The sequence below is a fragment of the Ipomoea nil genome, unplaced genomic scaffold (assembly GCF_001879475.1).
Source record: "Ipomoea nil cultivar Tokyo-kokei standard unplaced genomic scaffold, Asagao_1.1 scaffold0804, whole genome shotgun sequence".
In the NCBI taxonomy this organism is placed as follows: Eukaryota; Viridiplantae; Streptophyta; class Magnoliopsida; order Solanales; family Convolvulaceae; genus Ipomoea; species Ipomoea nil.
In genome coordinates, this window is record NW_017617232.1 from 1,770,263 (window position 1) to 1,796,011 (window position 25,749).

At 36.2% G+C, this 25,749-nt stretch overlaps 3 protein-coding genes across 5 annotated transcripts; 1 reads left to right on the forward strand and 2 right to left on the reverse strand.

Moving 5' to 3' along the window:
* Positions 1-4,178: 4,178 nt before the first annotated feature.
* Positions 4,179-7,885, reverse strand: LOC109177332 (50S ribosomal protein L24-like). The gene is made up of 6 exons (XM_019326658.1): positions 7,806-7,885; positions 7,404-7,466; positions 7,179-7,274; positions 6,411-6,514; positions 6,202-6,338; positions 4,179-4,550 (listed from the first exon to the last, which is right to left on the reverse strand). The coding sequence occupies exons 2-6, from the start codon at positions 7,461-7,463 to the stop codon at positions 4,468-4,470; spliced, it is 480 nt and encodes a 159-aa protein (XP_019182203.1). The 5' UTR covers positions 7,464-7,466; positions 7,806-7,885; the 3' UTR covers positions 4,179-4,467.
* A 3,495-nt stretch (positions 7,886-11,380) lies between these two features.
* Positions 11,381-13,413, forward strand: LOC109177329 (AAA-ATPase At3g50940-like). Its single transcript, XM_019326653.1, has 2 exons — positions 11,381-12,491; positions 12,587-13,413. Exons 1-2 carry the CDS (start codon positions 11,520-11,522, stop codon positions 13,085-13,087), a joined length of 1,473 nt encoding a protein of 490 aa, XP_019182198.1. The 5' UTR covers positions 11,381-11,519; the 3' UTR covers positions 13,088-13,413.
* A 3,400-nt stretch (positions 13,414-16,813) lies between these two features.
* LOC109177331 lies at positions 16,814-20,771 on the reverse strand. Of its 3 annotated transcripts, none has more exons than XM_019326655.1 (4): positions 20,567-20,771; positions 19,176-19,328; positions 18,730-19,020; positions 16,814-17,580 (listed from the first exon to the last, which is right to left on the reverse strand). In XM_019326655.1, the coding sequence occupies exons 2-4, from the start codon at positions 19,317-19,319 to the stop codon at positions 16,963-16,965; spliced, it is 1,053 nt and encodes a 350-aa protein (XP_019182200.1). In that variant the 5' UTR covers positions 19,320-19,328; positions 20,567-20,771; the 3' UTR covers positions 16,814-16,962. The 3 variants fall into 3 exon arrangements, with proteins under 3 accessions (XP_019182200.1, XP_019182199.1, XP_019182201.1); XM_019326654.1 differs by having other exon boundaries at positions 19,176-19,345; XM_019326656.1 differs by having other exon boundaries at positions 19,176-19,348.
* Between the last annotated feature and the right edge of the window lie 4,978 nt (positions 20,772-25,749).

Consider the following 25,749-nt stretch of genomic DNA (forward strand, 5'->3'; position numbering starts at 1 on the left):
TAGAATCTGTCCCACAGCATGTCTCAATTCTGGTCTGACGTTTCTGCTAAAACAAAGAGAGGATTTGGCACAATTGATGATTTGCCCAGAAGCCATAGCATAAGAGTCCAAAAGAATCTTAAGGTTTCAGGACTCTAGAAGATTGGCTTTAAAGAAGATGTGGCTATCATCCGCGAAGAAAAGGTGAGACATCGAAGGGGCTGTCCTAGCTACAGAAATCCCATGAATCAAACCCCGATTTTCATACTTCCTGATCATCGCACTAAAGCCCTCAGCCACAATTAGAAACAAATAAGGAGATAGTGGATCCCCTTGTCTAAGGCCTCTCTCAGGACATATAGGACCAATCTCATCTCCGTTGTTCAAAACAAAGTACTCCACTGTGGACACACATTCATAAATCAGATTGACCCATCGTTCCTCAAAACCCATTTTCAACATGATATTACGGAGAAGAGGCCATTCGACTCTATCATACGCCTTACTGATATCTAATTTGAGAGCTGCAAAACCATCTTTTCCTTGAGTTTTCCGTTTCAGGAAGTGTTGCATTTCAAAAGCTACCATAATATTGTCAATTATGAGTCTGCCTGGCACGAATGCGCTCTGGCATTCTGAGATCAGACCAATCAGAATTGGTTTAAGCCTATTGGCTATGGCCTTGGTCAAGATTTTATAAGCTACAGAACAAAGAGCTATCGGTCTCAAGTCCCTCATGGTTTCAGGGTCAGATTTCTTGGATATCAGCACGATGTGGGTTTGATTAAGCTTAGTTGGTAGTCTGCCAGTTCTAATGAACTCATTACATAGCCTCACAATACTTTCCCCAACAATACTCCAATAGTTCTGAAAAAAGCCGGGGTTTAGACCATCCATACCTGGGCTCTTGTCCGGGTGCATACTGAAAGCGGCCAGCTTGACCTCCTCTCGGGAAAAAAGTCGAAGAAGGGAAGTGTTCTGGGCACTTGTGACTGTAGAATCAATGCATTGAAGCACCGGAAACTGGTCACCCTCTCCACTCTTGAACAGATCCACGAAATAGGATTTTATGACTTCATTGAGGTCGTCTCCTTAGTTCACCCAGTTGTTGTTGTCATCCCTAAGCTTCTGAATATAATTATTTCTTATCCTCTGTGTGACTGAGTTGTGAAAGAAACTGGTGTTGGAATCTCCATCTTTGAGCCAGAAAAGCTTCGCTCTTTGTTTCCAGAAAGTGGATTGTTGATCGAGCAGCCCCAAGAAAGATTTTTGGGCCATCGAGAATTGGAAAATTCCTTCATTATCAGTGCGGTGTCTGAGAATATCCATCTGCCTTCTGCAAGTTTCAATCCTAGGTTGAAAGTTTTTGTGGAAATCCCTCCCCCATCTCCAGATAGCAAGCCCGCATACTTCAAATCGAGAGTTGAGATCAAGGTATCTCGTATTCACCCAGCTATTGTTGAAAATTTCTCTGCACTGTTCCTCCTTAAACCAGTAATTTTCAAACTTGAATCTCCTTTTTTTCGTTGCCCGGATCGAAGGGATGGGCCATAGTGCAATAGGAATATGGTCACTCATAGGTGCTTCAAAGGAAATTGCTTTTGCCTCCCCAAATAAATCCAGCCATTTATCATTCGCAAGAATTCGATCAAGCTTCTCACGAATCCAAAACGGAGTTCCTCTGCTCTTCTCCCATGTGTATTGGTAACCCTCGAAGCTGACATTTCTCAAGCCGCTGTAATCGATTGCTTCCTTGAAACCTTGGAAGAGCCAATTTGGGTGAGGACGACCTCCAATTTTATCACTGGGAAGGAGAAGATCATTAAAATCGCCCATAGTGAGCCAAGGCAAATTGTTTACACTAGAGAGATGTTTTAGCAAATCCCAGGAAGATTTACGTCTCCCCCATTCTGGACACCCATAGAAACCTGTAAACCTCCAATCTGATGTGCAATTATCCAGTTTGACAATAGCGTCAATATGATTATTAGAGAAACCAGCAATAGATACATCTATATTCGCATTCCAAAGAAGAGCTAAACCACCCTTCGATCGAAGGCTATCAACAGTGAGACAGCTTTTAAAACCCAACTTTAATTTAATATCTTCCATCTTACTCGTACCAAGACGTGTTTCCATCAGAAATAATAAAATAGGTTTCTTGGCGTGGATCATGTCCACAAGGACTTGAACCGTCGCGGGGTTGCCAAGCCCCCGACAGTTCCAAGCTATGAAACTCATTGAGATGGGCAGGCCTGTGAAACAGGTCCCGCCTCTAGCAAGTTTTTTTAGAGACTTGAGTAAACCCCAACACTGTCCATCTCTAAATTTTGGTTCTGAATTGTGATTTCGAGTCCCTTTCTTTTTTTTCCTCTGTTCCATCCCATTAAGGTTATCGATGTTGGGCCCAACAGCCAATGGGCTTTGCAAGTTAGGCAAAAACATTGAAGCTCCCTTAAACACATCTCTAGAATAAACCGCCTCGGTTGGATTACAATTAAAGCCTTGGTTGAAGGGCAGCTTGCCTGGCCCCGGTATTCCCATATGACTTTGGAGACTACTTCCAGCTGTTATCGCAGGAGAATTAAATGCGCATTCAATGTCGTTGCTGTCTACTGCCATCTCTTTCTGGGTATTGACATTCTGAGTATTGCCCTGTGGATAAAAGCGTTGCGCATGTTCCTTTTGTCCAGAAGGTACCTCGTACCTCGGGTCTCCCGTCTGCTGTTGATCTAGGTTTACGTTGGTGGTCGAGGTGTTTTCCGGCGAGGTGCTCCGTTCTGGCCGCTGCGACAGTAGCCACCTGTATGCTTGCTGGTTTTGCCGGCGGTTCGCCGCTCTGAGTTCAGGACCATACAATCGTTCCACTACAGCTTCCTTGGATTCAAAATCCTTGATACAAAATCTTTTGCTATGGCCGATCAAACCACAAATAAAGCAAAAAGTGGGTAGTCTCTCATACTTACAATCCAGACTCAAAACCTCCCCTGCAGCATTCTTCAACTTGATTCTTTGCCGTAGAGGCCTTGATGTATCAATGCGGGCTCTTATTCTTATGAATTCTATCCAAGTTCCATCATAGTTTGAAACATCAGCTTTGACAAATTCCCCAAGTTGGGCTCCTAAGAACTCCGCCACCTTAAGATTGATCATTCTTTTTGGTATTTTGTGGATTTGCACCCAAAACTCTGCCTTGGAGAGATCCACCTCAAATGGAGATTCATTGTCTTGAAGCTGATGCAGAATGAGAAGGTGTTGTTCAAATGACCAAGGACCCTCCTCCTTCACTCTGCGGATGTCCTTCTCGTGAAAAAACTGGAAGATGAATAAGTTTGAGGCAACTTCCTTTGCCATCATCCCCTTTACTGGTCTCCATATGGTTGCCATGGTTTCCTTCAGGAAAGTAAACTTCACAGCTTTGTCTGTTAAGAGAGTGCCGACCAGTGTGAACACTCCGTCATCATGAGTGTTCCAAGCTTCCTCATCAGCAAAGGCATATCAACCTCCACATCGTCCTGGATACTCATCGATGCATACTGTGACTCCAGGGGTTCTTTTCCGCGGCTGCTTGACGCCATCAAGTTGAGTGGGAAAGAGAGATAGCGGGTGTGATGCAAAGAGATTCAACTGTTCAAGAGAAAGACAGTGAACAGCTAGCGACTGAATAGGGACTTAAAAGCATGGAAAAAATCACCAGAACACTAATATCACGGATAATAAAGAATCAGCCAACAACCAGCATTCAATACCAAAAATGGTTGGTAGGAAACATAATAAATAAACCCCCCCAGCACTCCAACAAACGGTAAAAACCGAAAGAAGAAAAAAACCTCGTAACAATACAAGAGACAAAAGCTTGTTAACTAGAACAAGAGGAAAAAAGATGACAAGGAAAACGATTAACCGGGCTGGAGCAGATTTGTTGTGGAAATGCTTCTAACATGGCAATATTGTTTGTACAGGCTACTAGCTCTCAAGTTGATTATCAAATCTGGGGTGGGAACCCCACGTCCTCACCTCATTGTATTCACAATTTTTTTGAGTTTTAATAATAGTTTCGTTGGTTGGTTTTCAAAAAAAGAAGTGTAGATTTGCAAAAACTGGCAACAAGTTCAAGATATAATATTCTTTTAATACATTTTACAAGAATAAATGTCGTATATATGATCTCTTATGTAAGAATCATAAACTCATATCACTAGACTACAAGACCCACATGATAAATGGTTTAATTCACTAGCCTACACAGCTAGTGTCAAAGAGTTTTGAGTCCCAAAACCCAAAAACATTATTGGGAGGCAGATGAAGTAGAAATTTCATTCATGTTTTGCAGTATGTATGATGATGCATAGGCCATCAAGTTACCATATGATTATATGAAAAAAGAACATACATCACAGCCATATCAATATATCATCATAAGATCCAACTTGTGCTTCACTGCATCAAAAGCTTTGAACATGACAACAAATATAGTAGTAGCATTCCTTAAAGATCTGGCATGCCTTTTCCAGTTTTCGGGTCATATGTCTTCTCCAAGACATCTTCCAATGGAGTGTCCTTCGGCCCAGCTACACAAAAGAAGCAACATAAAGCCAGAAAAAACTGCATTAGACACATCAAGTAACACAAATTCGACTATGCAATGCTAATACGCCATATTGCTTGATTTAAGGAATATAATGTTCTTTTACAAATGAGATTATAAGGAGTAGCTTAAGAAGACGTGCTAGTAAGGACACTTTATTGGGATAAAAACAATTGCACCCGTAAAATGCATCCCCATCAGTGGTTTTTGAGAAAGCCATGTTGAAGTGGAGGAGAGAGAGAGCGAGGTTTTGTCAGCTCTGTGGGCCCCACTAAGAAAGAAGACAAGAAACTCTGCCTTGCGCGAGGCGCAAATCTCGCGCACACGCCCGACTGGGCACGTAAATCTTTAATTTTTTTAATTTTGTTTTTTGCTTTTTTTCTTTTTTCCCTCTTCTCCCATCTTCTCTTACCTAGTCACACCTGCAAAAACTCTTCAAAAACTACAACTATTGGTGATGCTCTAGGCTCGGTGTACATTCAACCCTTAACCCTAGCTAGTCGAGACAATGATTTCAATGAGCCAAGTTGTACCAGTAAAAAAGTACCACAAAAAACTACTTTCCCATGTCATCTCATACCAAAGATCTAAATAAACTGTCATGCTTGCAGCCAATCTACCATTGTTCTCCCCTTTTATTCTTGCTTATTAAGTGAGTAAAGAGATTCTGTTCTTTCACATCTAGCTCCTCTCCAGACAAGTTGTTCGCTACCTTATCAATCAATTTTTTCAGTGATAAAAACCAAAAGTTTGTATACTTTTATTTCAAGTTTTCCATTTTCCTTTTACTAATTTTTCAAATTTAAGGGTTTCAAAATAGTGTTTCAGGTTTGAAGGTTTAATCTTTATACTTTCACCTCACAAAATAACATTTTTTGCTATCACTGACAAAATTATAAATTTATATATAGGGAAGAATAAAATGATGGTTAGCAGTTTTATACTTTTATTTCACCTTTGTATGCAAAGTGTTAGCAGTAAAACATGCCCCTTTCAAGACTTCCCTTAGGAGATGTTCAATTGCAGTTTTCTTCCTAACTAATGTCACAGTATCAGTTTGAACCTCACTAATATACATCAATCAACAACTTATTCCAATGGTTCATACTGGAAAAGAGTGCCTGGATTTTTAAGTTATGGTCATCCTGAATTTTCAAATGATCCATATAGATTAACCATTCTATTAAGGAGTTAATGCCATATGGGGTCCTCCGAGTATAATGGTTTTGCCACGTTTAGTCCAAAACTTTCAAATTGACCACCGGTGGTCCTTCGACTTTCAAATTGTTACCATCCGTGGTCCAAGTTAACCACCCATGGTCCTTCAACTTTCAAAATTTAACCAGCTGTGATCCTCTTGGAAAGACCATGGATGGTTAACTTGGACCACGGACGGTAACAATTTGAAACTCTAAGGACCACGGGTGGTCAATTTAAAAGTTTAGGACTAAACATGGCCAAATCACTATACTCAAAGGACCTCATATGGTATTAACTCTTCTATTAAGTATTAAGATGAGTGCGATTCTTGCCTCTAAATTCCAGGACCTAAGAAGCATGAGCCTTAAAACTAAAGCATAGAATAGCTTGAATACATTTCCCTATATGCAAAAACAGATGGAATTTGAACTTACCAACTGATGGTCTTGGTGTAGTCCTTATCTTCAAGATCTCAGGACGAGGAATAATGGAGCCTGATGTTCCAATACCTCTGGAAACTCTTACTTTGGTGCCATCTTCCAAGTATCTGATTCCAACTTTGCATGGTTGCCTGCAAAAGCCAACATTAGCTAACAGGACTCGATAGTAAAAGGTGTTTAGACAACAACCAATGTATCCATACCCAGTCACTGGATCTAGAACCTGCACATTAGAGACATGCAATGGGGCTTCAACTGTAAATATCCCACCTTCATGACCTTGCCCTTGTTTAATATGCTTTTTTACCTGCAGAACACGCAAATGGTTCATGTGACAAGAGGCATATAAATATAAGAATACCAAAAAGTACAAACATGTGGCAACATCATAATTCTGGTAAGAAGATGGTTAATGTTAACACTAGTGTTACTGCAAGTAAAATTGCACATTTATGTTTATATATTTTATATGCTCAACACACCCCCTCACGTGTGCAAGCCAATTACTTTTGTTGGTGGCATAAGGTTGGCTCTACTACCAAATTTAAGCATGTGTTCCATCTCAGCTAAAAGCCTAAGCTGATAGTTGGATTGCACATTTATGTTTATATATTATATGCTCAACAAGAATGACTAAATTATCTCTATGAAATTCATGCTTCATCGAACAAGAATGACTAAATTATCTCTATGAAATTCATGCTTCATCAGAGTTACAAATAGGAGCTAGGAATAACCAAAATTCGCTACTTATAGATTTGTCAGCTTCCTTTCTGCTATTCCAATTCCTGTCAATTATATGCTTATGGATACAATATCATGCGCTTAAGGAGTTATGGTGAAAGCGGAAAAGGGCTGCATAACTAAAGTCACAATTTTTTTTTCTGAGATTCAAAAGTCTAACCAAAGTCACCATTTTTTTTTTCTGAGATTCAAAAGCCTAGTACCATAGAGAAAAAAAATTTACTAACCAGGTTTTTGCCCTCCACAATAACACGATTCTGTGAACGTACAACACGCTTAACGATTCCCGTCTCACCTTTATCTTTGCCTCTAATTATCATAACCTGGAAAATAACAACTAACAAATTGTCACAATTTATTTTCAAATGCTGTAGAAGCTTGCAGGTGGCATGGGCAATCAAGGATAGTGACAAACCAATTCTAGAAGACTTCATTCATGAGTTTTTACTTACATTATCACCTCTGAGAACCTTCCAGTGATGTATGAGTTTCTGAGCAGCCTTCCAACCCATTATCTGTGGGTAACATTTCAAAATCTCCAACCATATCAGGAAAATGTCATAGATGCACAAATTCATTACTAAATATCATAAAAGCTTTTAAAAATTATACTAGAACTCTAGATTCTAGAAGCTCTTCCCCATAAAACAAGCTAAACTTCAAAATTCATAATGCCACATTGCCACCTATCCACAAATCAAATCATAAAGGACAAAAACAATTTTGATGCGCCCAAATGGAACCCAGACTGAAGTTTCAGAATTGTAATAAACAAACGAAAATACGCACTCAAACAGTAGCTAAACCCAATGCTTAAACACATGAAGAAATCAAGAATAAACCAAAAACCGAACCTTTCTACACGAATGGTTAAACGAATCTGCTGATTTCGGCGAGCGAGTTCAATGGAGGGATTGCAGAGGTCACGGAGGGTTTAACCCGGGAAGAAAGATGGGGTTTTTAAGTTTGGGTTAATTGCACAAACCCCCAAGAAACTTTTCTTGAGATCACATTCAACCCCCGTAGTTCCTAAATATTATATTGACACCCTTATTCGAGTTTTATGAATTGTATATACCATGTGAATATGTGATCATATAAATTGACACATCAATTCTTATTAATCCAAATCTTCATTTTCAATATAATGCGGGGTTAAATTAGAGAAAGAAAATTAATTAATTAATTGGATTCAAAATAATTGATATATTAATTTATTATTAGTTGGTATATATAATGACACGATATCCTGAGATACCTAATTCTATAATAATAATAATAATAATAATAATAATAATAATAATAATAATAATAAAGTAATACAATTTGCATCCTTTAATTTTATATTCTTCTACGCTTTTTTAAATACTACTCACTCTATTACAATGTGTAACTGTTATATAAAGCGGATTTATTTTTATACATGTCTTCAAGTTGAACTAAATTACAATATTTAATATTTAGCATTTAAGAGTATAAATAAATCAAAACATTTTTATATTTCTTGTGAAGGTAAATCAAACATCAAACATTATTATATAAAAGTATGTAAATTTTAAATTAAAGTATAAAAATAATCTCTTTTTTTTCGTATAAAATAAGATCGATACAAAAAATTAAGTAATTATTTAATCAATTTTACATTTAGTTCATGACTATAATGTGATGGCATCTTCAACGGCCGGAGAACCCCGGTGAAAGACAAGTTAGATTGGCTAGCCCACTATGACTTGGAGGTCAAAGCTGCGTTTTCCAAGCGCATCCATCCGGAGAAAGGAACAAGGCGGAACCAAGTCAGGTGGGGTGGAAAAAACCAAATAGCGGCTGGTTCAAACTCAACATCGATGGAAGCTGTAAGGGCAGCGGAGTGGCAGGCTGCGGTGGTCTCATCAGAGATGAACATGGGGATTGGCTTGGAGGTTTCACTGTCAACATAGGACGTTGCCAAGCTTTGGAAGCGGAAGCATGGGGACTTTACCACGGTCTGCGCATGGCGAATGCAAATGGGGTATCCAAACTCATAGTTGAGTGTGACTCTAAGCGCCTCCTGGAAAATTTCCGCGGGTCGAAGAGTGAGGCAGATTTGATAACAACATTGTAAGGAGGTGTGCACGGGAGATCGTAAGGTTGAGCGAAATTCATTTCAACCACGTTTTCTGAGAAGGGAACAAGGCAGCAGATTGGCTGGCTACGGCGGCGCTCGCCCATCAGATTGGTTACCGTGCGGTCCACGATGCGCCTCCGGAGCTGAGTGACATTATTGGTCACGACAAGCTGGGAGCTTTGTTTCCCAGGCGTCTTTGATTTTTTGGGTACCCCCTCCGTTCTGATGAAAAAAATAATGTTTAAAAAAAAAAAGAATTACAAGGAAAATAGTCAAATAAGTTCTTGAACTTTATGCGAGAAATCAATTAGACCTATGAACTTTAAAAAGTAACAATTGAAATCATCAACTTATGATTCTTATGTATTCAAATCTAAATATAAATTGTTTACTTGTAAATGCAAGTAATTTCTTACATGACGTCTGACGTGTTATTTTTAAATAATAAAATAAAAAAAAATAATTAATTATTTAAATTTAATTTTAAAAAAAAAAATCCTTCCCGTTAAAGGCTACCAGCCTACCATGGTTGCCTTCTTCCCTCTTTCATCTCCCGATCTGGAGACAAAAAAATAAAAAGATTTTTGGACACTTAAATCCTTAGTGTATCCTGACTTAACTTAAAATTTCCTAACCTAAAACTCCATAAACAATTTGTGCCTTGAGGTTTCTTGATATAAAAAAAATCTAATAATAAATAAATAAAAATTAAAAAAAAAAAAAAAAAAAAAAACTTTCACTCTCTTTCTACTTACTAGAGTATTGCCCCTAGATCATTAATGCTATCAAGGACTATATATATATGGTCTACAATTCATATTTGGTTTCTAAATTTTGGTGTAAGACATTTATGTAGAGTGTAAACACAAGTGGAATGTGATACTATTGAAAATAATAGGTAGGAATCGAAAAATGACACTTTTTCTCCTTGTGTTATATACTCCTTCCATTGACGCTCAATTTCATGACCTCACATCTGAGGAGAAAGTGCTTGGCTAGACATATTTACCTTTTTGATACCTGACTTCACCTTTAATTTTTATCCTGCTTAGTTTGTATTTGATTCTTAGCATTTGAGTGAATCACGAGGAAAGGGCAAGCAGCCTAGCCTACTATACGGGCACTGCTTGCATTTGATCCGGCCTAATTCTGATTGCATATTTTCCTCAGCTCTCATTCAGGTTTTTCACTATACTACTCCATGCATTAGTGAGTGGAGTTTATCTTTTCTTGGTTTTCACTCTGATATAAGCTAAGAATATTATTAAACAAGGGAAAATCAACATTTCGCTCCCTCAATTGTTTCCCAACGATCAATATAGTCACTCGTTTTTAATTTCAGCCAATTTATCTTCGAATTGTTTAAAATTTTGTTAATTAAATCTGTTTAGGGATCAAATTGACAAAATTTTAAAGATGTGAAAATCATAATTTTGATCCTTAAAAGGGTTTAATTCACAAAATTTTAAACAATTCAAGAATCAAATTGGTTGAAATTAAAAAGTAAAGACTATATTAACATTTGAAACATAATTGAGGGATCAAAATATTGATTAACTCTATTAAACAATATAATTACTGCAGTAAGTTTTTATTCTATTTGGTTATGTTTGTATGGTAAAACATTTTAGGTGATCGAATACTAGAGCAAATGCAGATACTGTTGTTTTAAGAAAGTTGGGTCTTATTTCAAAAAAGAAAAAAGAAAGTTGGGTCTTTTATCAAAGTTTAGAGAAAATTGCATATTTAGTCCTTGAGTTATAACCAAGTTCCGACTCAATCTCTAAGTTATGCTGTATCCGAGTTTAGTCTCCAAGTTATTAGTGAAGTGACGAGTAGTTATTAGTCAAAGTAAGTTTTTTTTTTTTTTTTTAATAGAATTGAAATATTGAAATTTGATTTTTAATTTTTTAGAAAAACGGGAGTAGGGTTTATTTGTCGATTCCATACGAAACTTAGAGCTTTTGTCGATTTGGGTGAAAGTATTTTGGCTAAGTTTATAAGTTTTGTTAAGGAATTTACTTCTTTATTCCTGGAATTAACTTTGTCAACACACCACTAGTGTCAAAGACCAAACTCGGATACGGCCATAACTTAGAGACTGAGTCAGAACTTGGTTATAACTCGGGGACTAAAGATGCAATTTTTTCTTTTAACTTAACAATTTCTAGCAATTGTATACAAATTAAACTTCCTTGGTGGACAAGTATTTTGGAATATTAACACCCTTTGACTTTGCAATATATGCTGTTTTCTTCCAAAGCAAGGTTCTTACATACTATACCAGCTGGAACTTAATTGGATTTAGTCCACATCTTCACCTAATTCCAATAAGCTTCTGATGAAAGCTTAAAACTTGCATTGGCTCCTATAAAAGCCCCCCCAGAATGTCATATATGCAACAAAAAACAGACCATAAAAGCCTCTTCTTTCTTCTCCCCAAAAAAGCAAGAGTCTTGACAAAATGTTTTCTCTTGCAGATATGCCCTCAACAGCTTCAGTTTTATCAGCCTACACCGCTTTCACAGCCTTCGCGGTCCTAATGAGGACCGTGTTGAGCGAGCTGCAAGCCATGGCCAACCAGCTCGTGCCCGGGGGGATCCGGGACAAGGTGTTGTCAAAACTTGGAGGCCTATTCTACTGCAACTTCACTTCCCAAGTGAGTTTGGTGATTGATGAGTACAATAATGGGCTTACCCAAAACGAAATATTCGAGGCTTCTGAGGTTTATCTGGGCACAAAGCTCAGCCCCTCAGCAGATAGGCTCAAGATCTCAAAGGCACCAGAGGAGAAGGCCCTCTCATTCATCATCACCAAAGGGGAGAAAATCATTGATACATTTCAAGGCATGGAGTTCATCTGGGAACTGAAAGTCTTTGAATCTCAGAATCCTTCCTCAGAAACTATGGAGCATAGATCATTTGAGCTTAGCTTCAACAAGAAATTTAGAGAAATGGTGTTCAAATCATACATACCATTTGTGCTGGAGAGATCAAAGGCCATAAAAGAAGAGAAGAAAACCATAAAGCTCCACTCTCTGGGGAACTGGAATGCAAGTGTTAACCTTGAACACCCATCCACCTTTGAGACCCTAGCAATAGATGGGGAGCTGAAGAAGGAAGTGATTGAAGATTTGGAGAGATTCGTTAGGCGAAAAGATTACTATAGGAGAGTTGGGAAGGCATGGAAAAGAGGGTATTTGTTGTATGGACCTCCAGGGACAGGTAAATCCAGCCTGATAGCAGCCATGGCCAATTACTTGAAATTTGACATCTATGACTTGGATCTTGCCAGCCTATATAGCAACATGGACCTCCAAAGCATACTAGCCACAACCAAGAACAGATCCATTCTAGTGATTGAGGATATTGATTGCAGCATTGAATTGCAGAACAGGAATCTTGAAAACACTCACAACCAGGGTGATCAAAGTCAGGTATGCTAATAATTAAGCATATAGTTGGGAGTAGTAGATTTTATTATTAGTATTGCACCACACCACTAAGAGTACTTGATGTTTGGTATGGGCAGCTAACTCTATCCGGATTGCTGAATTTCATTGATGGACTATGGTCATGCTGTGGCGACGAGAGGATCATCGTGTTCACAACAAACTACAAGGACAGATTGGACCCTGCACTACTCAGGCCAGGAAGAATGGACATGCACATCCACATGTCCTACTGCACTCCCACTGGATTCCGGGTTCTTGCATCAAACTACCATGGCCTCAAAGATCACTGCAGCTTCATTCAGATTGACAAACTTTTGGAAGAGGTGGAGGTGACACCCGCAGAGATTGCAGAAGAGCTGATGAAGAGTGAAGAGGCAGATGTTGCCCTTGAAGGGCTCATCAAGTTTATGCAGAAGAAGAAGAAGAAAACTGCAGAGGGTGATGATGAGGGGAAGAAGGTGGGAAGGGGTATTGGAATCTGCAGTGAGGAAATCAAAACAGTAGCTCAGAAGAGAGTGGTGAAAACAAGAGGAAGAAGAGGAGGAAGAGGAGGAGGAAGGTTAAGAAACAACTTTTAATTAAGGTTAGGTGGGCTGCACAAAATTGTGCTGTGCTGAGATGGAGGGAGGACATAAGTGGACTACTTGATGAAGGAGGGGGGGCAAGGCTGGCACAAGGCCAGTAGCAGTAATTTTGTCCAAATGTCCCCAAGATTTTGGAAACGAGTAAATTGCAAGATGTGTTTTTAAGTGACAAACGAATCTTGTTTACCTTGCATTCTTGTACATGTTCGCAGATCAAAACTATCAATTTATTTTAGATTGCTGATGAGTTGAGTTGTACTACATGCACATGGAGGACATTTATTCATATATTTAATCCATATATTATTTAAAATGATTAATTCTCTATTTGTTACAAATGTATAGTTTTTGGTCTAATAAAACTATTTATAAATAAAGTTAATTCAAACATGTTTAAATACCATTATTATACAATGGATCATGGTTCAAAATGGCATCGTTTCATTTAATGAAAAGAAACTGCAGTTGTTACGTTCTGTGGCACACTCATGTTTTTTAGTATTGTTATAATGAAACTACAGTGTGTATAAAAATAAGGAAAAAATGTCAAATAGGCCACTGAACTTTTACACATTGTACAATTGAGTCATTGAACAAAAAAAAAAAAAAAAAAGTGCAATTAGACCATTAAACATTCAAAAATTGTGCAAATATCATTTTTTTTACAGGTTACTTCCAAGTTTCCCATAAATATAATGTCATAATGTCAAATTATATATAAACAATTATTTTAATTATTATTTTTTTCAAAATTAAAAGAAAAAAAAATAATTTTTTGAAAGAAATAATAGCATTGAAATGTAACAATTAACTCTAACAAATGTTAAATTATTGTGTTTGATTAAAACTCAAATATGTAATATAATTTTTTTTTTTTGTGTTGTATAATTTAAACCAAACATTCCGTGTTGGAAACTCCTTAAAGCTTCAAGGAGCATTCAATAAAGTTGTAGTCACCTTCATAGCGCTCTATCAGCCAATTAGTTGCTTAGTCTTCAAACACATTTTTCACAAGAATATTTAAAGTATGTGTACGTGTGTCTTCGATTTAATTTAAAGTTTCGTTTGTATATGTTGTGGGGTTTGAATTGCTTTGTTTTGTGCAGTTGCTAAGTTGTACTTCTTCAATATGTACTCAATAATGGTGACAACTTACTTTTTTAAGTTTCTTTTAAAAATATAGTCCTTTTTTGTTATATTTGTGAGTTGTATGCATGCCTATATCATGTTGAAATTGTTTTGATTGTTTTGGAAATGGGTCCTTTGATACATTATTAATGACTTTATGATGGGTTCGTGTTGTATTTGGTACATGTTCCTTTACTTGATTTGAAACTCTAACATATTTATAGTATTTATTTAAGGGAAAATGACACTTTTTACCCCTGAGTTATATACTTATAGCACTTTTCCCCTCTCAATTATTTAAGTAAGCACATTAGCCCCCTCAATTATTCTAAAAGTGGTGTCTTTTCCCCCTAATATATTAAATTGACATTTATACCCTTAAAGTAAACATTTTATTTATTTTATTACTCCAACAAATTATTGCGTATACATAGGGATGACCACGGTTCGGTTTGAATTGAACCGGATACTAAAGCAATCGAATTAATAGTTTACGGTTATAATTCAGATCTAGAACCCAATATTTAAATGTCAATTTATTAAAATTATGTATCAAAAATTTGAATCTTGAACCGTGAACCGGCGGTTCCGGATCTGATTCGCGATTTTGAACCGTCTTTATTTTAAAATTTTATTTTTTTATTTTAAAATAGTCTAAATTCAACAATAAATGTATTTTATTTTTTAAGTTCGGAACATGAACCGTCCTTTCCGGTTCAAGATTTTAATAAACTCTAAATATCGAATTTCGATTCTAAATTGTAATTGGAATATTTCGGTTTGGTTACTATAGTGTTTGTTTAGTTTGAACCAAATTATGGTCATAATTTGTTGGAAAAAAAAAATTAAATATTTAATTTAAGGGTAAATATGTCCATTTAACATTTCAGGGGGAAAAACAGCCACTTCAATAATTTAGGGGGAAAAAATGCTATAGGTATATAACTCAGGGAGAAAAAGTGCCATTTTCCCTTTATTTAATTAACAATTATGTCAATCTTGAATTGGTCGGAGTGAGATTCGAATTTGCAACTTTCCTTATGGATAACTTGTTATAATTTAATCTCTTAGTTTAATTTACTTGAATTGGTGTAGTAGTTTGAATTTAGTGATAATGAGATTATTTTTGTCCCAGTGACTTTTAATAATTTAATACTTATTGCAGGTATGTGAGACAATGTAAAATTAGCAGTCCACCATGGGAGAAATTTTGTAAAATTTATGGTTTTTTTTTAGTATTACTAACTTTATTACAATGTAGTATCTGTGATAAATATATAGTGAAGTTTACAATCTACAAAGTGACCCAAATGTGATATCATATCTCATTTTATTTAACCCAAAGTTCAAGGGCAAAGAAACTTCTTCGTGGGGACGATCCTAAAGATAACCTGGATTCAATAATCACAAGTGACAATTTTTCTTGGTCTAGCTCCCATGCCTTCAATTATCACAAGTGACAATTTTCCTTGGTCTAACTCCCATGCCTTTCGGAGTAAACGAAGATTAGTTGGATGGACTCAGAACACCTCGTGATTTACACCAAAAAAATATCCCCATTTAATTTATTATATTGAAGCACATAAGAACATGTCAATATGAAAACATTTAATTTAGTTCATTTTTTATTTCATTTTTTCACTTTTTTTTTTCATTTTTGTTTCCATTAAAAAAATGGTAATGAAATAGAAAACATGTTTATCAAAATGTATTTTTCATATTATTTTCAAATAAAAAATACTAAATTATTTAATATTTTATTATTTTTTCATTCAAACCTACAAATAATATTAGTGATAGGTGACAAGAATACCTATTATTATGGTTGTGTGAGTGTTAGATCGATCGGTTATATCTGAATTTTATCTCAAATACTTAAATAATTTTGAGTGCTAATTTTTTAGTTTTAATTCGGACGATAGAAATATTATCTATAGACGATAATAAATAAAATAATACCAGGTACCTAACCTTTTGAATTCTAATAGGACGGGTTCATATAGTTGATAGCATGGTTTAGAACGGGTTTAGGTAGTAGTGAAATCCTCCTACTCGATTGTGTGTGCATGTGTGTAATAGGTTTTGGAATGACTTCAAGTTGGGGTAGTGGTCAAATTGTTTCAATTCATTCCAATACAAATGTTAAAGAGCTCATACTTATCACTAATTTGACTTTAAAATGATATGATAATCAGATAACCAAAGAACTCTATATTTAAGCGTGCTTAACCCACGGGAAAGTGTGCAACACTAAAATTTAATTGGTTGGCGTAAGGGGTAACAATTTTTAAATCAACAATAATAATTCCCACAAATAAATACAATTATTGACTAAAGTGTTGTCACTAGATCATTTTTTTGTAATAACATTTGGTCACAGAATGTAAATTTATTGTGACCCTTATTGTTATAACTCAAATAGTACTTTTAATATAAGTAAATCTTGTCACAAAAGTCTTGAATAATTGTGACAACTTTCCAAAAGTCGTCACTATTATAATAGTGACGGATGATATATAGTGGCAACGTGTGACAAGTTAAAAACTGGGTCACTAATTAATCGATAATTTTGGTGATAACACACTTGTGTTATCATTAAATGTGAAATTTCTTGTAGTGATATAAGTGTTTACACACAACACCATCATATTGATATAAATACCTTAATTTGAATCCATTATTCTCACTGTCAGAATCCTTGCATTAAGGATTCTACAATACCTTCAACGTGTCATGTTCCTCTAGAAACACACATTGGCTGGAGAGACGGACGGCTTGTCAGCGTCGCATGAAAACTGGTTTTTATTCATCTCTTGTTTGCCACAATTAACCTGGATTTGGTTAGAACCTGCAACAACACTGGTGGGAGCGGGAGGAGAAGACTGTTCGGCTTTTGCTTTCAGTCGAAGTCGCTCTGCCCTTGAGCCAATCACCTGCCCCAATATAGAAGCAGCGATAGTTAGGGCCATAGCGGTCTTGGGCATCACAACGGACTTCCTCAGCATGGCTATGAACGGGACAGCAGCATGCACAGCCACAAACCACGATGGTGAAAACTTCTCGGTGTGCTCTCTCCACACTCCCAGTGGAATGTTAGCAGCCATACCCAAGGCTCCAATGGCAAGCATCTTTGAAGATAAGGGCTGTGGTCGCAGGTTCTTAACCAGGGCGGTCCTTGCAAGGGCAGCTCTCGCTGCAATTACTGCAGCTGGACATTTAAGCTTCATTCCTGCAGGCGGTTGAAGAGCAGTTGCAATAAGTGGGAGGACATGGCTCACAGCTCTGTAAGATTTAGCAATAGGGCAGTTCCCTGCTTCCAACCACTCGTTCCCCATTGCCTCGTGTTTCGATGAATCACCCTGGAAAATGATCGATGAAGATGAGCTCCATTAATTAAAGGGAACTAGACCAGAACTTCTAAAATGCAATTATAAGCAGAATAAATGCAAATAAGTGCAGGTATCACAAAAACAATTTGCTATCACTTAACTTCCATTAGTTTGGTTATGTGACTAGATTACCCTCCGTATGATCAAGAAACAAAAATATAAAAGCACATATTCAAGTAGATCTTCCTCTGCCTCTTCATCATGCCAGTAAGAATTGCATACCAAGCAGCAGAACATATACTAAAAGAGCCTGTAATAAGGCATGCAGACTCCAAATATGATCTAACACAGTAATTAAACTCCGAGAAGAGAATCTAAATAGTGACTTAAGCAGGCAGATAACTTTGCCAAATCCAGCGGAACCTACTTTTACATCATTGTGCAACATAATTCAACTAGTAGTATCAGAATATTAATATAGTTATTCAGAGCACCCCATCACTGTTAGCATCAAAATATGTCAATATAGTTATTTGAAATAATGTTTCTGTAGATTCACAAGCCATTGCAGGCGAACTGAACAAATCAGTAGCATGAAAGTTGTGAAATATTTTAAAACAGATTCTAAGGCAATATTCGATGGAAAATGAATTTCAGTTAAATATTGCTAGAATAGAAGATTAATTTATGGGAATGATCTGATTACTACATACTGTAGATTACCTAACATATGAAGGAAGTAAAATTCAATAAAGGATGAATCATTTCATCTTTTGAGAAGACTTGCACCATGACAAGGCATAGACCTATCTCTAGCACCAAAACACAGTTTTCTCACAGGCCATTTTTTTTGTTCTTCCATAGTACCCTCTCTCCTAGTTTTATACACTTAATAAACATTATATTCAAATCATATTTGCAACAAGTCAGCAAATTGCTAATACTACTAATATAGTGCAGTACAGTTGTTCAAGAGAAAAAAGAAACTGCTGCAGGCAATTATTGCCATTGCATTTAACACTGGTATTAAGTGATTTATTTATTTAATCTTTTATTTGAGTTGTTTAAAAAAAAAAAAATCTTTTATTTGAGTACAAAACTTTCTTGAAGTTAAATGCTCATGAATATTGAAGACTCCAGGCTAAGAGAATGTTAACCAAAAAAAAAATTCAAATCTACCTTAGGTTTAGACTCTCTCTTCTTAGAGTCAGACTTCTTTTTCTGCAAGTTCCACTTCTCAGAAAAATGATTAAAACTAAAAGGGCCTCCTGGTCCAAATGCTGACAAGCTTATTGTGGCCGCTTTTGCAGCTAAAGGATTAAAACAAGGAGTTGGATCAGCTTCCAGGTGGTCTTTTAGACGTTCAGATCTTCCAGACAGTGGAACAACTCCATCTTTTCCATGGAAGAACTTAAAGGCCATATCAAAGTTGGGGCCATCTTCAAAAATGGGACCTTTCTTTCCCTTTTCCTGAAAGCCAATAAAAAGTGTTTTCACTTGACAATATCATACTTATATTAGGGGACCAGAAACACATGTAAGAAAGCAACAAACACTATGCAATAAAAGATATAAATTGGCAGTAGAAGAATTAATAACAAGAACTAGATATCAAACTAACTTACTGGAAGAGGGAAATTCAGAGAAGAGACGAAGGAAAAGTTCGTTGGTTTATCAATGTTCCTCAAGAATGGGCATTTTTGAATGTTCTGCTCACTGAGGGAGCAACCAGCATTCTTTTCCTTCAGTGGCCCAAAGAAGAATTCCATTGATATGTGCTATTAAGAAATAAAATCTGCTAAGAAGTTGAAACATGAGTTTATGGTATACTTGAGACTAATATAATTTGCAAAATCTCAATAGCAATTAGAGACTCAAATTTAGTACACATTAAATGTGAATGCATAGGTGCAACACTAGATTTTAGCATAATTATAGACTGCCGCCTGGGCAGGAGCATCCACTGAAAGTAAATAAACTAAACAAATAAATGTAAAGCATCTGCTCAGGTGCCAGGATGGGGATCAATCTTTATCATATAAAGGGAACCAGGGACTATTCTTTGTGCTCATTATTGAAGATAATAGAGATAACCACAAGGGAATTAGAAAGCAGCTGAAATAAATGGACAAGGGCCAAAATATATAGGTCATATATGGCAACATCTTCAAGAAATTATGAGGTTCATAATTATCACATTGAACAGTTGAGCATAGCTCAGATCCGCATAAACCACAAGGTCCATACAAGGCAAGGGAGAAGAATGGTGACCTTTTCCCTATAGTGCATCTGATCATGTGCCAAGTACAGTTAGCTCAAACAAAACATTTGCCCCACCTAGATAAAGTACTAATCTATTAGGTAGTTTAACTTGCCACAAAGATTAAGAAGTATAAGTTTGAGTATTTATCATAGTTGAATACATAACATATGCTTCTATGAAAAGAATATTCCCAATTACTGCAAGTGACTTATAGGTATTTGTGGCTATCTATAGTCAATTTCTTTATGATGTCCCAAATCAGGAATCAGCTCACCTAAATGCATATGGCAGATTTCCATTTTTATTAATAATGTCCAATTTCTTTTCCTTATTCCCAGAAAATTTTGCAAATAGAATAAGATTAACATGGAATCACAAAATACTCACCTATCTATCACTCTAACATGACATAAAATCCTATATAAGAAACCACATATGTAACTGGATCCAGCTTCTGCCGCAAAAGTTATCAGGTCTTTTTGTTTAGAATTTCCAGACAACAAACCAGATTTTCAACAAACTTTCATATACAAATCAACCGAAATACTCCGTACTATAAGATTTTCATAGTTGAAGGCGAAGTAAGATCAGAACATTTTCAGATGCTTGTCCTGAATTTTTATTAGAACAATCTAGAGAGAGAAAAAAATAGCAAAATAGTTTAACAAAACCACGAAGGAGAAATGTTAAAACAAAAACATGCTTGAATTTGCAAACGGAAATTGAAGAGAAAGACAGGAGCGAGGAGGTTACCGGCAGCGTTAGGTGGTCTCCGGTGGTCCGGTGATGATTTGCGGCGGAGGTGCAGAAAGTGTGGAAAAACGCGTGGCGAGCACAGAGCGCAGCGCATAGAAGGAAAATAGAGGTGCTAACCTGCTCAAGCGGTCAAGTTGTCGTGCTAATTTCGAGCGGGCAGTTGGGCACTGGGGCCAAGAGTGTTTGGAAGTTAGCAACGATTTTATGGTGGGAGGTGAGCGACATCTTTTCAATAATTCAATCAATTTTTATTATGGATCTCAATTTTCCAAACAAAATGCGGACACCCATAACTAAGGCCATCTAGAAACCCAAAACAAGATGTTTGGCATTTCATGTACTTTAATTTTTAATTAATCTATATATAATAGAGAAAAGGTCAAATATATCCCTAAATTTTACTTCAAAAGGTTAATTAGGCTTCTAAACTTTAAAAAAGTCAATTAAATCCTCAAATATGTCAAATTGAGTCAATGAAACCCAAAAATCGTTAAATGACATGTTTGTATATTATATAATATGCAAATAGTATTTTTGGTATTTGTGATATAAAAGCTATTCCCAAGGGCGTGAGAATAGCTATCACCAAGGTCTCCCTATGAATGGTTATTCCCCTTGTGAAGGTAATAGTTCATTCCTAGGCATGTTATTTCCATGACAAAATGATCCTACCAAACGATGGAATAGGTCTATTGCAAGGAATATTATTCTATTCTTAACCTATTCTATGAACCAAAAATGTCATTAGTGTGTTCTAAAATCTGTGGATAAATGGGTTTTGCCCTTAGCGTCTAGGAACCCAAATGGACATCATCACTATTTTTCCCATGGCAAGTACTTCTATTAGTAATAGTGAGCTCAAAGTCGAAATATCAGTGTTATTATTGAAATTAAATAAACACCAATAAAAATGTGAAGCATTTGTAGTTCTCACTCTGGAAGGAAAGACATCTTATATCTCTGCTTTTGCAGGTTACCTTTGGATTCTCCAACTTTGACTTTAAAAAACTGTGCTAGATATTTTTGTTCATTTTTAGACATTTGTTATGCATTGCAGGTTTGATAGCAAGAGGTTTTGTAGAGACTGCATGAAAAGAGAAACTCACTGCACCAGTTGGTTTTGTGTGGCAGATACAAGAATTCGAGTTTGTGGCAAGATCAACCGCTGCACCACCACCAAATCAACCCATTGCAAAATCTTTACTCATCTGCCGCCGGGTTGGGCGTGGGGCTGAGGCGCTGAGCCGAAGCACTGCCGCGTGGATCGACAAGCATTTTAGGTCGCCGGCGTTTGAGACGATAGATGATGCGCAACGACAGAGGCTCCAGTAACGGGTATTAAGCCATGTAACCCACGTTAGAAATTCGGCATGTAATCCACCTAGGATTGAAAAAAAAAAAAAAAAATTACACATGGCAGAATTGGTAAAGGAACTGGACATTTACCTGTTAAAAATGTTAATTGTAACTTTTTTTTTTTTTTTTGAGTTGGTGTATTGATTTGGAGCTTTTTCAAGTTCGATGACATAATTACTATTTTCCAAATAGTTCAATGACTTATTTGTACATTTTTCTATTTTTTTTCATAACATCTATATTTGGTCATAGTATTATTGTGGTATTACTATTTTTGGTCATTCGTCAACAAAATCGTTGAAATGTCGTTAAGTACAAAGGTATTTTGGTCATTTTTATACAAAGTTGTTGAGCATACAATATATATAAAACATAAATGTGTAATCTAACTATCAAATTTCAATTTGGTATCAGAGTCTTGCCAAAGGTCATGTGTTTGAATCTTCTCGCCACCCAATACAAAAAAGAGACTATGATAATCCAACTGGCTTGCTCGGCTTAAGCTTTTATCACTTTTATACAAGTTGAGCATAAAATATATATATATATATATATATATATATATAACATAAAAATAAAAAATAAAACATCATTTTCTTAAAACAGTTATTTAAAATGACGTTAGTTTTCCTAAACCAACGTCATAAAAAAAATAATACTATTACTATTACTACTACTATTATAATTATAATTATAATTATAATTATTATTTTGTAAAAGATATAACATTGATTTCCTTAAAAAAATGACATCATACTGTTTTTAAAATTAAAATTTTTTCTGTAATTATTTACAATGTCGATTAGTTTATACAACTGACGTTAAAATATTTTTTTAAGTTATAAATTTATTTAATCTTTTAATGATGATTTTATTAAACCTGACATGATATTTTATTTTTTAGTACTGCGGTGATCCTATCAATATATTATTAATGACAACGTGTATGAAGAAATTGACAAAACTAACTTAAATCAAATAATGTAATAATATTAGTTAATTGTTACAGTCATTTTTTTGTCCATAGTACTCAAGAAAATTACAGTCATGTTCTTTTAACATGATCGTAAAATTAAAGTTTTAGACTAAAATTCGCGTTGTGTTCAAAAAAAGATTTAAATTCACATTGGGCCTTGCACTATGCACAACGGGCAATTTATATCGTGCACCGCTGCGCACATAGCAATGTGCGCCCAGGCACAAAACGCGTGCATTTCAATTGCTGACGTCACTTCGTCCGTCCAAACGGCCCAAACCTCATTATGTATATTCAGTTAAAAGTTTCTGTGTATTGTGTATTGTGTTATGAGTTTCTGTGTATTCAGTTAAGAGTTTCTGTGTATTCATTTAAGAGTTTTTGTGTATTATGTATCATGTTAGATTATGTGTATTCAATTATGAGTTTCTATGTATTCTGTTATGAGTTTATGTGTATTCAAAACAGAGAATTTTTTTTTAAAACAATACACCAAAACGACATTGTTTTAGGTAGGGCAAGGCGCACAATGCATTGTGCGTCCTGTTGCACGATATAACAACTGATGCGCAACGCGCATGCCCGGCTATTTGATGTGAGAAAAAGTTTTTTCGTATACAGAAATGAAATTTTTAAATAATTTAATATTGCAAAATTACACAATCTTTTAAATATATTCTCAAAACAAAGTCCGGTTCCGCTAAGAATTAAATAATTATCTATAAAACAATAGCTCTCAATATTCAATCACAAATAACTATTACTTCTTCCGTCCCATTTTATGTGTCTCGTTCGGTTAACGATGTTTGACTGTAGTTATTTTTAATTCAATTTTTCAAAATATTAATTTTAGTATATATTAATATACAAAATTTATATATTTATAAATTACACTAAAAATACTATTAAACACAAAAAAAAAATCAAATTTAAAAACAAATAAAAAGTAATAAAGAAAATAAACAAAGAAAAAAGAATTGGTTTGACCAAGAAATAGTAAGTATGACGGATAAAATGGGACGGGAGAGTACATTGCAACTTCCATCAATGTTAGATCATTAGTTTTAGGAAAAATTGCACTTTTCGTCCCTAAGTTATCATTGACGTTGTACCTTTTGTCCCTGAGTTATACTAAAATTGTAAATTCCATCCCTAATCACTACTACATAAATGATATACTACGTCACTTAATAGACAATGGTATTTTAAATAACTATCGTCTAATATATTGTGTTATACTACGTCACTTAATAGACGACGGTTGTTTAAATAACTGCCGTATATAGTTGACATACACGGCGGTTGTTTAACTGCCGTATATAGTTAACATACATCACGGGTCCCAAAACCACCGTAGAAAGTGTATGTTTACAACGGCAGTCACTTACACGCGAGACACTTCGAACACTGCCGTGTATGTGTTAAAAAACGGCCGGTGGTTATTTAAAGTGTATGACATAAAAAAATTAATTAAGGTATATACGGAGGTTATTTAAAATAATATCGTCTATTAAGTGACGTAGTATAACAAAATATATTAGACGTCGGTTATTTAAAAAACTGTCATCTATTAAGTGACGTAGTATAACAAAATAGATTAGACGATGATTATTTAAAAAATCTCTATCTATTAAGTGACGTAGTATACCATTTATGTAGTAGTGATTAAGGATGGAATTTGCAATTTTAGTATAACTTAGGGACGAAAAGTGCAACGCCAATGATAACTTAGGGACAGAAAGTGAGCATGACCAACACTCAGGGACAAATTCTACAATTACTCTATAACTCAAGGACGAAAAGTGCAATGTCAATTATAACTTAAGGACAAAAAGTGAGCATGACCAACATCCAATGACAAATTCTACAATTACCCTATAATATAGGACAAAAAGTGCAATTTTCCCTTAGGGTGTGTTTGGAAAGCTGGAAAATGAGTTCTGGAAATCATTTTCCAAGTTTCCGTTGTTTGGATGTGCCTGGAAAATCAAGTCAACGGAAATCATTTTCCGTTGACTTTGGAAAATAGGCTTGTTTTGGAGGAAAATGACTTCCCCTTTTTTTTTTTGGGGAAGTCATTTTCCAACTTTTACACCAACATCACACCACCACCAACATCATCAACACCATACCACCACCACCTCACTACCACCATCACCACCACTACTGCTGCCGTCGCCACCACTATACCACGGCAACCACCGCCACCACACCACCACCACCACTACCACCACCAACACCATACCACCGCAACCACTACCACCACCACCGCTGCCACCACCACCACCACCATACCACCGCAACCATTGTCGCCGCCACCGCCACCACCATACCACCGCCACCACACCACCACCATCACACCACCATCGCGCCGCCGCCACCACCACCACCACCACCATCACACCACCACCACTACCGCCGCTGCCGCCACCACCACCACACCACCGCAACCACCGTCGCCACCACACACCACCGCCGCCGTCGCCACCACCACCATACCACCGCCACCACCGCCACCACCACCACACCACCGTCGCCGCCACCACCATACCATCGCAACCACCGTCGCCGCCGCCGCCACCACCACCATACCACCGCAACCACCGCCACCACACCACCACCGTCATACCACCACCAATTATTATTATTATTATTATATAACGAATAACACCACTACCACTACACCACCCCCACCACCATAATATTTTTGATATATTATTAGTTATTTTTATTATATTTAAAATTATTATTATATTATTATATGTTATTATACATGTTGTAATATTCTAAATAAAATAATTAAAATGTTTAATTATATAATTCTACTCATTTTCCAGAAAATGAACCA